The 12,856-nt window shown below is 54.3% G+C and overlaps 1 protein-coding gene across 11 annotated transcripts in view; it reads right to left on the bottom strand.

The window, feature by feature from the left end:
- POU2F2 (POU class 2 homeobox 2) overlaps positions 1 to 12,856 on the bottom strand; it is a 79,160-nt gene that overhangs the window by 10,627 nt on the left and 55,677 nt on the right. For 5 of the 11 annotated variants that reach the window (XM_082438691.1, XM_082438692.1, XM_082438688.1 and 2 more), the window contains 4 exons: positions 12,444 to 12,560; positions 11,964 to 12,194; positions 2,002 to 2,107; positions 1,820 to 1,911 (listed from right to left, as the gene is read on the bottom strand). In XM_082438691.1, the coding sequence (XP_082294817.1) occupies positions 1,820 to 1,911; positions 2,002 to 2,107; positions 11,964 to 12,194; positions 12,444 to 12,560 (546 nt within the window). Of the gene's footprint in view, positions 1 to 1,819; positions 1,912 to 2,001; positions 2,108 to 11,963; positions 12,298 to 12,443; positions 12,561 to 12,856 lie in introns of those variants that run through there. The other 6 variants (XM_082438694.1, XM_082438693.1, XM_082438689.1 and 3 more) reach the window with 3 other exon arrangements.

Consider the following 12,856-nt stretch of genomic DNA (forward strand, 5'->3'; position numbering starts at 1 on the left):
AGCTCTGCTACCAAATTGCTGGGTAACTCAGGCAAGTTTCTTAATCTCCCTGGGCCTCAGTTTCCCCCTCTGCAGAATGGGAACAATCATGGCTACTCTACCTACCCCATGGGGTTGCTGGGAGAATCGGGTTAAAAGTGAGTAGGCTGCAAATAAAGTAAAAGTATTTTTAAAAATAGACAAGGAGGGTGACTGGGGGAATTTACAAGGAAGCAACAGTTCTCTCTGGAATGCTTCATTTCCCTAAAAATAAAACATCTAAGTAGGTAGTGGGTACAGGGATGTTGGACGCACAAGTCCTTGATCCGTTATCCAAAACCCTGGGACCAGATGTGTTTTGGAATTCAGAATTTTTTCAGATTTTAGAAAGCCTACATGGGGCACATATCATAGATAATGTGACCCTCCACCATTAGGGTCAAGGCATCACCCCATATTCGGACATATCAACAGCTGTCAGCAAAGCACAAGTACCACACAAGAGGGATAAAGAAAAGTCACACACTGCCTCGCATCAGGCCAAGACAGGTTTTGCGGACTTCCCTGGTGGCACAGTGGTTAAGAATCCGCCTGCCAATGCAGGGGACACGGGTTCGAGCCCTGGTCTGAGAAGATCCCACATGCCGTGGAGCAACTAAGCCCGTGAGTCACAACTACTGAGCCTGCGCTCTAGAGCCCACGAGCCACAACTACTGAGCCCGCGTGCCACAACTACTGAAGCCCGCGTGCCTAGAGCCCGTGCTCTGCAACAAGAGAAGCCACCGCAATGAGAAGCCCGCACACCGCAACTAAGAGTAGCCTTGTGCACAGCAGTGAAGACCCAATGCAGCCAAAATTTAATTAATTAATTAATTAATTAATTTAATTAATTAACTTTTTGGGGTTTTTTGAAACAGTTCATATATTTTTTAAAAGGGCTGTTTTAAAAAATAGGTAGGAGGGAACTTTAAAATACATAATCATGAAAAATTATTATTAAAGTTTAGGACCCAGTGGGAATTCCCTGGTGGTCCGGGGTTAGGACTCCACACTTCTACTGCAGGGGGCGTGAGTTTGATCCCTGGTTGGGGAACTAAGATCCCTCGAGCCCCAAGGCACAGCCAGGAAAAAAGAAAAAAAAAGTTTAGAACCCAGGCAGCAAACTTCAAGAAAGGCCATGGGGACCAGGCAGGAGGACACCAAGGCAGCCTGAAGAACTCACGCCTTCCAGGAGGGGGGCCTGAGCTCATGCCGTGTGTACACAGATCCAGCCTTCCCAGAGCTTATGGTTTGTCAAGAGAAGCTGGGAATCTGGTGTTTTCCGGGAACTCTGTTGACAACTAACTCAATTTTTAAATGAGTGTGGGCCCTTGTTTGCAGTCTCTGGTCTGGGAAGGGGACACGAACTAGTACCCAACAGACCCTCAGGGAACGCCCCCCATTTGGAGTTCTGGAAGAGATCTGAGGCATTCACGCCCTAAAGGCCTGTGAACCCCCTGAAATTTTGTGTTTGTGCACACGTGCATTTTGGGGCAGTGGGGGTCGGATTCAAATACTCCATCAGATTCTCAAAGGAGTCCATGTGCCTGCAAGGGTTAAGAGCCACTGGTCTGGCTGACTCCCCTCATTCTGTGGAGGAGGAGGCTGACTCAGACAGGGAAAGTGGCTTGCCTGGGGTCCCACAGCAAATTAGTAGCAGAGCAGCGCTGGGCCCCAGGGCTCCTGACTCCTATCTTGGCCCCTGTGGCTGTGGCGGGGGAGCCAAATGGAGAGGAGACCCTCACTCACCACCACTCCACGCCATTTGGCCACAACCTGACGCATTCAGTGGACCACTCACCTGTGTGGGCAGCCCCGCCCGGGGCTGGGAGGTCAGAAGAGCTCCCTGGGTTTGCTGAGGTAGCTGGAATAGATTTGGCGTCGGTAGCAGGCCTGGGGGGACAAGAGGGATCGCACGGGGTGAGGGGGGCAGAGAGAGCTCTGTGGAGGCGCTGGGGAGGCCATCCGGGGTGAGGGCCTTACCTGGCTGACTCTGCTGGGCCTGCGGCAGCAGGAACTGAGCAGGTGGCTGGAGGTGGTGACCCGGCACGAGCACCAGCTGCTGAAGCTGGAGGAGCTGCTGGATGTCCTGGCAGGGAGGGGGGTGGACAGAACGACAGCCTGAGTCCTGGCCCGGCTCTTCCCTCTGCATCGCCTGAGCCCCGGGGGGTGCGCCACAGGGCAGGCTGGCATAAGGCATAGAGGGATGGAGCATGGGTCACTGGGTGCAGCCCTGAGCTAAGGGCATCCAGGAGGCCGGAGCATCCCACGTGGGTCATCACAGGAGGGCTAGCTCTTTATTTACCTTTTCTTTCTTGATGAAATATTTGCCTTGTCCTATATTCCCACAGAACAAATAGAATCATTTAAAAATGTAAATCAGACCAAGTCTTCCTTCCTTTTAAAACCCTCCCAAGGCAAATTACATCATGTCTGGGATTAGCTTTAAAATACTCCAGCCCCTAGCGGCTGATTAAATTGGTACAGAGACTTTGGAAAACTCTCTGGCACTCTTATGAGTTGAATTGTGTTCCGCCCCACCCACCACCAAAAAAAAAGCTATGTTGGAATCATAACCACCCCCTAGAACCCCAGAGTGTGACATCATTTGGAGATAGGGTCTTTGCAGATGATCACGTTAAAATGAGGTCATTAGGGTGGGACCTAATCCAGTACGACTACTGTCCATATAATACGGGGAAATTTGGAGACAGACGCACTACAGCTGCACTGAGATACTATTTTTACCTAATGACAGTGCATGACACACTATGTTGGGGCGTGAGGGGAAACAAAAATTCTTGCACATCGCTGGCGAGACAGTAATCCGGCAACGTCTATCAAAATTACCAGCACACGTATCCTTTGACTCAGCCACTCCACTTCTAGGAATTTATCTTAGGGATATACTTGCACTTGTGCAGAATGACCTCTCTAGAAGGATACTCCCCGTAGCAAGCAGTGTTTTAGCAAAAGAGTGGAAACAAGCTGAGTGTGTAGCAGCAGGGGATGGGTGAATGAATTAAGGTAGATCTTTATGACAGAATATTATGCATTCATCAAAAAGATCGAGGACACTCTTTGTCCTGATATGGAACAATCTTCAAGATGTCCTGTTGAATGGAAAGCTCAAGAGGCAAAACAGTGGGTATGATGTGCTACTGTTTGTGTTAAAAAAAATTATACCCTGGTACCTGCTTGGGTATGCATAGATTATACTTAAAAAACGATACCAGAAGCTGGCAACGCTATAAACCCTTCTGTACCTCTTGAATTTTGAACATTTACCTTGTCCAAATAAAGGAATAAATACCCAGGTGTCCCATCCCCACTCGCCCAGTTGAGCAGTCACTTATGCCCAGCATCCCTGCTTTTCCAACCACTCGTCTTGCTAGAGTTCTAGGCTGTTCCCTGTCTACCTGCAAAGGCCTCTGCTTTCTCCGTGTGCTTTAGAAAGTGGACAGAGTCCCCAGATGCTCCCTGACCTCTCAGCTTTCTCACTCTAGCTGCTAATCATCTAAGAATACAGTTTAAGGAGTTTGACATCCTACGCTATATCCTTTGAAACTGCGTCCAGTCTGCCTTCCCTTTTGAGACCCTCCCCACCCACCCAATAAGGCCTGCCTGGCTATTTCTCTTCCGCACTTGGATTGACCCTGGGCAGTGAGGGAAGCCTGGGCTTCAAGGCCTGCCATTTATGGTGGACCCTTCCAAGACCCCCATACCTAATCTTGTTTTTATAATTTTGTCTTCTTCTTCTTCTTTTTCTGGCTGTGAGGTGGCTGGCAGGATCTCAGTTCCCCGACCAGGGATTGAACCTGGGCCCTGGCAGTGAAAGCGTGGAGTCCTAATCACTGGACCGCCAGGGAAGTCCCTTTTCATCAAATTTGTAATATCGATTGTACATCCAGCTCCTTGCCATGGCCCTGCATGACCTGGCCTTCCTCACCTCCCACAACTCTCTCATTCCCTAACTCATCCAGCCACACTGGTCTCCCTCCTGCCACTGAACCCAGAAAGAAATCCCCACCTCAGGGCCTTTGCACGTGCTATTCCCCCCCCCCCTTCTTGATCTGCACAGGACTGGCCCCTCCTCATCATTTAAGCCTTTATCAAATGCCCCTTCCTCAGAGAGGCTTCCTCTGGCCACCTGCTCTGACACGGAGATTTTTTTCCCCTCGTCACTCTCTTACATTTTACTCTTTTCCTTCCCTCATAGTAATATCAGCTTCCTGTCTGTCTCCTCAAAAGGGGTTGGTGCCAGCTCCACGAGGGCACAGATTTGTTTGCCTTATTCCTCACTGTAACCCTCATGCAGAAAGGTGCCTGGGTGTGGTGGATGGTCCCCAAACGCTGGTTGACCAAAGGAATTCAAGAAGGGGAGAAAGAGAGAAGATTCTGGGTGAACAGTGAGCTGCCTCAAGACTGGGGTTAGGGACTTCCCTGGTGGTGCAGTGGATAAGACTCCACCTGCCAATGAAGGAGAACGGGTTCGAACCCTGGTCGGGGAAGATCCCACATACCACAGAACAACTAAGCCCATGAGTCAGAACTACTCAGCCCGCATGCCACAATTACTGAAGCCCGCGCGCCTAGAGCCCGAGCTCCGCAACAAAAGAAGCCACCGCAATGAGAAGGCCGCGCACCGCAACAAAGAGTAGCCCCCGCTCGCCACAACTAGAGAAAGCCCGCGCAGCAACGAAGACCCAACGCAGCCAAAAAAAAAAAAAAAAAAAAGACTGGGGTTAGCCAGTAGAAGGCGCCATTTCTCCATAACCTAGAGCCATCTGAATCGGCACGCCAGCTGAAGCCACTTGGGGGCGTGTTAGGACGGAGACAGAGGGTGGAGAAATTGGAGTAGGCGGAGGGATGCCAGCGCTCCGCAGGGCCCCCCGTAGCGGATCATCTGCTCTGTCCCTAACCCGTGCGAAAAACCAGCACAGAGAACTAGCACAGCCCATTAAAACCGAGAAGGGGGGAGACAAATTCTTGCTCATCGCTGTATTCTCTTCACTCCCCTGCCCCAGTGCAGGCATGGAACGGGCAATCCATGAATTTTCAGTGAATGAATAAGGTAACCCTTAGGACTGGTGGTGTTTGGGGGCAGACTGGCTGTGCTTTGCCACAGGTGGGCTCTTGGCCACAGACTGGGGGCAGAAAGACTGAGACACACGGTTCATATGACACATATGGGTTCATATGGGTGAACTTGGTTCCACCTGGTGGGGAGGAGGCAGCCTCGAGCAGGAACTAGAGGCCGCCGGGCCCCAGAGCCGCGCAGGTGCGCTGCCTCACTCCAGCGCGCAGGGCCGACTCCCCTCTCCCCCGTGACTGGCCTCACACGCTACATCCCGCAGCCCCAGCGGGGACGGTGTCGACACGCACATCGACACTCACTTGCCGTCCCCGATAACGGCAAATTATGACCAGTTCTGGACACTGTGTGCTGCGAAGACGTGGACAGCCTAGAGTGAAGTCCAGAGTCGGGGAGGGATGGGGTCTGGGGACCATGTAAGTTACTTGCAATCGATTGTGGAAGGGGCCGCCTAGGGAGGCAGTGAGCACCATCCTGGGGGCCATCTGGGTGAAACTGCACCCTCAGAATGGTGCAGAGGGAGTTCCCACACTGGGTGGGAAGGTCACCTCGGGGCGCAAGGATCCCTTCCAGCTGAGAACCGCGAGGGTTCGAGTCTTGGCCATCGTGCCTGCTTTTTTTTTTTTCTTTTTTGTTTGTTTGTTTTTGTTTTGTGGGATCTTTGGGGATCTTAGTTCCCCGACCAGGGATTGAACCCAGGCCCTTGGCAGTGAAAGTGCGTAGTCTTAACCACCGGACTGCCAGGGAACTCCCGTGCCTGCTTCTTGCTGTGTGACTTGGAGGAAGCCAGCTGTCTCTCTGGGCCTTACTGTGTAGGGTGACAATGCACGGTGTCCTGGAACAACCTGGGCTCTGGAGATGGCCAGACACCTGACTCTGTCCCTTACACACCGTGAGACCACAGGCAGTTCCTTACCCTCTTTAAGCCTCAGTTTCCTCAGGTGACACCTCAATAATTCTTACCTCATGGAGCTGTTAAAAAATTAAATGAGACAACAGGTGTAGAACGTTTAGTCTGATCCCTGGTTCACTGAAGTGGTCCTCCATAAATGGCAGTCCTTTTTAACTGAGTCATTTCTCTCAGGGCTCAGTTTTGTCATCTATAAAATGGGAGTAATACTGTCTAACTCTTCACTGGGTTGTTTTGAGGCCTGAGTAATATTATTATTCTCAAAGCATTTTGGAAATCACAACCTACTCCTCCAACACCAGCATTTGCTAGCACTGCACCCTCACATCAGCCGCCTCATGTCACCCCGTGAGCTCTCGAGGGCGGGAGCCCCACCAGTCCTTCCTCTTCCTGAAAACTTACAACTTCCAGCTCACGCCCAGACCCTCCACTGAGCTTCAGCCCCAAATATCCATCTGCCTATTTGATGTCTCCCACTTGGGTGATTAATAGACTCTTTGAACACTACCACGTCCAAAGTGAAACTCCTGGTTCCCCAGCCCCACCCTCCAAAACACCCTGTTCCTCCCCTGCCTTCCCCAGCTCAGGAAACCACCTCACCACCACCAATCTCTGAAGCCAAAATCCCAGGAGTCACCCTTGACCTATCGGATCCACACAAAATAGCATCCCGGACCCCACCTTCACCCTCATCGCCACCGCCCCCACCCTCGATGCCTGCAAGGACTTCCCACTCCTTACTCCTAGTCCATTCTCCCCACAGCAGCTGGAGGGAGCTTTGTAAAGGGTCATTTGGGACCCTCGCCAGCTTAGAACCCCCAACAACCTCCCATCATATCCAGCACACATTCCAAACTCCTTGATCTTGCCTACGAGGCCCTGCAAAAGCCAGTCCTGCCTGCCTCCCCACCTCACCAGTGATCTGTCTCCCGCTCACTCTGTTCCAGCCATTTCACTTTCCCCTGTACCCTGAACAAGTCAAGCTGGTTTCCACCTCAGGACCTTTGCACTTGCTGTTGCCCTTTCCTAATCTCTCCCACTGCCTTCTTCATGCCTGACTCATTCAGGTCTCGGTTCTCAAAGGCCACCTTCTCAGTGAAACTTCTCCTGACCACCCCATTAAAAGTGGCTTCCTCCCTTGGGACTTCCCTGGCGGTCCAGTGGTTAAGACACTGCGCTTCCACTGCAGGGGGCACAGGTTCCATCCCCTATCCTGCAGGCCGCCCGCTGTAGAGCGGCAAGAAAAAAAAAAAAAAGTGGCTTCCTCCGCCTAGGACAGCGCCCTGTGTCATTTTTTTCATTACACTTATGCAAAAACCGTCTTGTTTTGCTGATATGTTTACTTGTTTACTGTCTCGCCACTAGAACATAATGTCCTCAAGGGCAGCCACCTCTGCCTTGTTCACAGCTGTCCCCTCAGGGCCATGAATGAGCACCTGGCATACACAAGGTGCTCGATAAGTATTAGTTGAATGAATAAATGACTATGATTATTCCAGTCCCTCCACTAGGGGAAGCTCTAAAGGTTGGAGGTGGTGGGTGGACAGAGGTAGCCTGTCTGTAGCGTCGGATCTGCTACGTACCCCCGTCCCCCAGAGGTTGGCCCTGCCACATGGAGCAGAACACCGTGGAGCAGAGAACCATTCAACAGGGAGAAAAAAAACACCTACCTGCCAATTGCACATTACATTCCATGCTACTTCATGCTAAAATTCCAGGACAGACAAGCAACAGCAGATCCCAACCCAGGAGTCCTGGAGTGACTGGCATGCCTCTGGACCGGCCCAGCTCCTGGACTCTGGGGCCTGTGGTGCCAGGTGGGTGGCTGAGCTGACCTGGCATCCCCCACCCCTTCTCCAGCAGCAGGACCCATCTCCTCCTCTTGGGGACCTGCCCTCCTCCTCTCTCAGGTCACGCAGTCCAGGTGGGGCTGACCCCACCTTCCCGGGAATTGGGGGCAACGACTCAAACCTGGCCACTGGGTGTGTTTTATCTCTCTGGGCGGGGTGGCTGCAAGTCTTGAAGTGCTGGTACCCATTATGCCCGACCCAGAATGAAAAGGGAGACAGAGCCCTGGGGCCAGGCCTGATGTTCCAGGCTGGGCCTTTTCTGTGATCTGAGCCAAACAGTCCCTTTTCCTCTTCAGCTGCCTAGAGTGTGGCTGTGGCCCCACTGACACCCACTCCTGGCTCATCCTTTGCTGCCTCCCACCCCTCACCTCCCCAAGCCTGCCCTGCTCTCTCACTTTGCCTTTACCAGTCCCACGCCTGGAACCCTTTCCCCAGCTCATCCACCTGGTAGACTCCTACTTGTTCCCCCCTCGGTTCAGATACCACCTCCTCCAGGAAGCCTTCCCTGACTCCCTCAGACACAGCCCCCTTTCTTTTCCCACATCCCCACCACATCCAGCAGGTTTCTCTGGGAAACCCTTCTTCACTAGGTCCTACCGCCCTGAAAGATCTTCTCAAGCTTTATTTGCCATGGTCATATTACGAAAATAGGGATGTTCCTCCCCGCCCCCACCGCTGCCGCTCTCCAAATACAAAATGATGTTTTAACAGTTAATGTAAATTTTCAATCAATGCCTACCCTACCCCAGGCATTCTGAATTACTCCCCTGGAGAGATGTCTTCCCTACCCTTGATTGAAAAGCTGCAGCAAAACATCCCTCATTGATTCAGTAAACGTCTGTGTGGCCCCCTCGGTAGAAGGCATCATGCTGAGTTGAGTGCTGGACACACAAATTGTAAACCTGTATTATAGGGAATTCTCTGGTGGTCCAGTGGTTAGGACTCTGTGCTTTCACTGCCGAGGGCCCGGGTTCAATCCCTGGTCAGGGAACTAAGATCCCACAAGCCGAGGGGCGCAGCCAAAAAAATTGAAAAAGTCAGTGGTAAAACTGTATTATAACTGTCCCTTCTGTACAGGCTAGGGAAATGCAGGGAAGATTCCTGCCAAACTGACCGACATTCCTTTGGAAGTTGGCATTAGAGGCACAAAAGAGGGACTTTCCCTTCGTACTTTATATAATTTTAAAGTGATAGGGTTATGGATGCTTTTTGACTTTCTTATTATTTTTCAGGTAAAGCATTTCTTAGTGGCTCATTGGTGTGTCTGTTTCCCTACAAGACAGGGAGCCCCTCTGGGGACAAGGCTGGGTCTGAGTCATTCCTGCTTCCCACCAGGGCCTGACCCAGGAGGCGGGAAGTGTCTGCGAAATGAGGGCAGGACAGAGCTGAGCAGGCACAGGCAGTTGCACGGGCAGGCAGACGACACAGGCTGGGGAGCGGGTCAAGCCCAGGGCCGAGGCCGGCTATGGCTGCAGCGGGCAGCGAGGGCAGAAGGACGGTGGTCCCCACCACGGCCTGGGCGCAGTATGGTGACCGGCTCATGGGCTGTACGGGATAAACATTGGTCTGTTGGGGAAGTGAGGTCACAGGGTGACAGAACTCCCAGAAAACAACTTCAGCCCAGCTTTGCACTTGCAGGACACAGATGGAGATCAGAGCTGAGGGAAGCTGGCTGGGGCAGGAGGAGCAAGAGGAAAGGGCTGGGAGGGAGGGATTCGAGGGGACCTTGAGAATCAGGGCCTGGGTAGGTTACAGGTGGCAGAGGGTCGGCCTGCCGCTGCTGGTGTCCGTAGAGAGTCCGGAAGAGGTGGTTCTGGTGGGGGGATGAATAGAAGGAGTGCCTGCCGCTCACAGGGGCTGAGGGCCTGGCTGGGTCTGCGCTAGGCTGCCCTGTCCCTCCTCCCTCCCTGCAGCCTGTGCTCCTTCAACAGACATTTCCAGGGCGTATGTGGACACAGCCCTGGGTGATCAGGGGTGTGGCAGAAGGAGAGGCAATGGGCTGGGGGCCCCCAGAGGAGGCAGGAGGCAGGAAATCAAATCAGCTGGAGGGAGGGAAGTCATGGAAGACTTCCTGGAGGTGCAGGCTCCCAAGCTGGGGCTTAAAGGATGGAGAGGAGCTCTCCGGGTAAAGGGAGGGGGCTGACTTCCAGGTAGAAAGGAGAACAGGAGCAGGAACACCAAGACTGGAGGAGCCCTGAGCCTCGACCTTGCTCAGCGAAGAGCCGTGTGTGCCACGAGGCAAACAGATCACCGGCTGCTGGGGTCTCTGGTGGCCGGGGTGGGAGGGGTGCCAGTTAGAGGCAGCAGCCCCAGATCACGTGGTTAGAGCCCTGGCTTCCAGGCTGGCTCTGCCACTTGAGCTCACAGTGTGACCTGGGGTTAGGCAAGTCACTTTGCCTCCCCGGCACCCCCGCCCCTCCCCCCTGCCGGCGCCTTGGCCAGGATGAGGATTTGTGGATTCAAGGAGGTCACGTTAGCATAGTGCCTGGTACAAAGGCAGCACCCGACAGACTACCTATGGCAACGGTGGCAAGCCAGGCATTGGGAGGATCTGTTTGGAAGAGTCACTACAAAGCAGCGAGGCCAGCTTGCTCTGCGTTTCTGCAGAGCCAGGCCCAGCGGCAGGAAGCTCTAAGGAGACAGAGACGCACTCAGTGTTAAGCACAGCCCCAAATGGGAGTGCTGGTCAGCAGTGGAACGGGCCCACCGAAGGCCGACCGCTGTCAAGGGGACAGCCTCGCGGGCGCTGGACAGCTCCCTGGTGTAGACAGCGTAGGCCAATCCCTCGCTGTAGGACTCCCCAGGCCCTTCACTGCCCTGGAACACGGGCTACAGACTCAAACGCTCTATGGCAACCAGGTTAACAGCACAAATGGGTGACATGGGCAGGGGTGGAAGGAAGGGATGGGCTGGAAAGAGCAGCCTGTCGGAAGAGGAGGCCTGCCCAGCTTCTACTCTGCTCCCGCCAACCATCCTTATGGGAAGTCTGTTGGCCAATATCATGGTTGAATTGTGTCCCCTAAAAAGATATGGTAGGGGACTTCCCTGGTGGTCCAGTGGCTAAGACTCCATGCTTCCACTGCAGGGGGCACGGGTTCGATCCCTTGTCGGGGAGCTAAGATCCCACATGCCGCGTGGTGCGGCCATTAAAAAAAAAAAAAAAAAAGAAACGGTAAGAGTTCTAACCCCTGGTGCCTATAAATATGACCTTGTTTGGAAACGAGGTCTTTGCAGATGTAATCAAGTTGAAAGGAGGTCATTAGGGTGGACCCTAATCCAATGACTGGTGTCCTTATAAGAAGGGGAAATTTGGACACAGAGACAGACACACTCAGAGAAAAGATGGCCACATGATGACAGAGGCAGAGACTGGAGTCATCCATCTACGAGAAAGCCAACGATTTCCTGCACCACCAGAAGCGAGAAGAGGCAAAGAGGGATTCTCCCCTAGAGCCTCAAGAGACACCCCAGCTCTGCTGACACCTTGATTTTGGACTTCTGGTCTGAGATGATACATTTCTGTCGTTTTAAGCCACCCAGTTTGTGATACTTTGTTATGGCAGCCCTGGAAGCTAATACAGCCACTCATGCATGATTCCACGTAGACCAGAAGTCTCCAGAATGGAGAGAGAGAATGCAGAGTTTCCTAACTCACAGACCACAGGCCCCTTTCTGAAAGAGCGTCTCACTGGAGGAGCCAGGGCGCTCGATGTGGGGCACCGATTCTGATTCTCAGCCTTTCTTTTGTATCCACACAGGTGCTGTGCATGGAGGTGACCCCTGGTTTCCTCTGCTGTAAACTGAGGATAACATGTCAGCCTCCCAGGTGACTGTGAACCCTCAGCGAGATGCACAGAAAGCAGAGAGTCGGGCACGCCCCTCGCGCGGAGGGTGTCCTCCTTCTGAGCCTCGCTTTACCCCTCTGAGAGATGGGTGGCAGCATCTCCCGAGGCTTCCTGGGGTTGCCGGGGGCTGCCTGGCCCAGCGCTGGTGGTCAGAACGGTCCGCGTGGACCAGCCAGCCCCCTGCACCGCCTCGGCTTCCTCGGGGCCTCCGCTGGAGGGCGTGTGCTCCCCGGGGCTGCCCTTACCTGTGCTGTGAGCTGGATGGGTTGGGACAGGGTGAGCTGTGGGGTCCCGGGGGGCTGGCTGGCAGGCTGTGGTGGCGGCAGGTCGCCTCCCCCGGAGGAGGCTGGGGGCTGCGAGGTCGAGGAGGAGGAGGAGGAGGAGGAAGAGGAGGCAGCGGCGGCCGCGGCGGCCAGGAGCTGGGCCTGCGCTTGCTGCAGGAGGAGCTGCTGCTGAGCTGGCATCAGCGCCGTGAGCTGTGGGCCGGGCGGGGGCAGCGGGGGCCAGAGGAGGGGCATGGGGGGAGCAGAGAAAGCAGACAGGGGTTAGCGCCTGAGCCAAGCGGGTTAGGGGGCGGGTCTTCCAGGAGGACAGAGGAGGGCAAGAGGCAGGCGTTGAGAGAGTGGCCGCGGCCGTGGCCCGGGCGGGACACCCCAGGCCACCAGTCCTGTAACAGACGGGAGGGGGCTGGCCTGTCCCTGCCCCCGTGCACCCCAAGTACTTACCCCGGCTAGCTGGCTGCCCGTCAACATGAGTTGGGCCTGGGGCAGATGCGGCTGAGCCGGCTGGGGGGGCAGGGGTGCCGCTGGGGCTGAGTCACTGCTGGGGTCTTCAGCCTTGATCTGGGGGGGAGAGAGGCAGGGTCCGGGACCCCAGAATGTTAAGTGGAGGCCAGAGAGAATGCCCACCTGTGAACCAAAGAGAGGGCACGTGTGTGGCAACGGCAGCCCCGCGCCGCCAAGGGAGAAGACTGGGGTGCAGAGGCCAGGCCCGCGGGGACCTCGGGCCACCTTTCTGGCCTCAGTTTCCGCACCAGTCAGAAAAGGCTAACACACCCTCTGCACCCGAACTCCCGACAGGAGAGGGTCACCTTTGGAGAGCGCTTTTACCCTCCTGGGGGTCCGTTCCCCATCTTTAA

The sequence above is a fragment of the Balaenoptera physalus genome (genome assembly GCF_965194825.1).
Source record: "Balaenoptera physalus genome assembly, chromosome: 19".
Taxonomy (NCBI): Eukaryota; Metazoa; Chordata; class Mammalia; order Artiodactyla; family Balaenopteridae; genus Balaenoptera; species Balaenoptera physalus.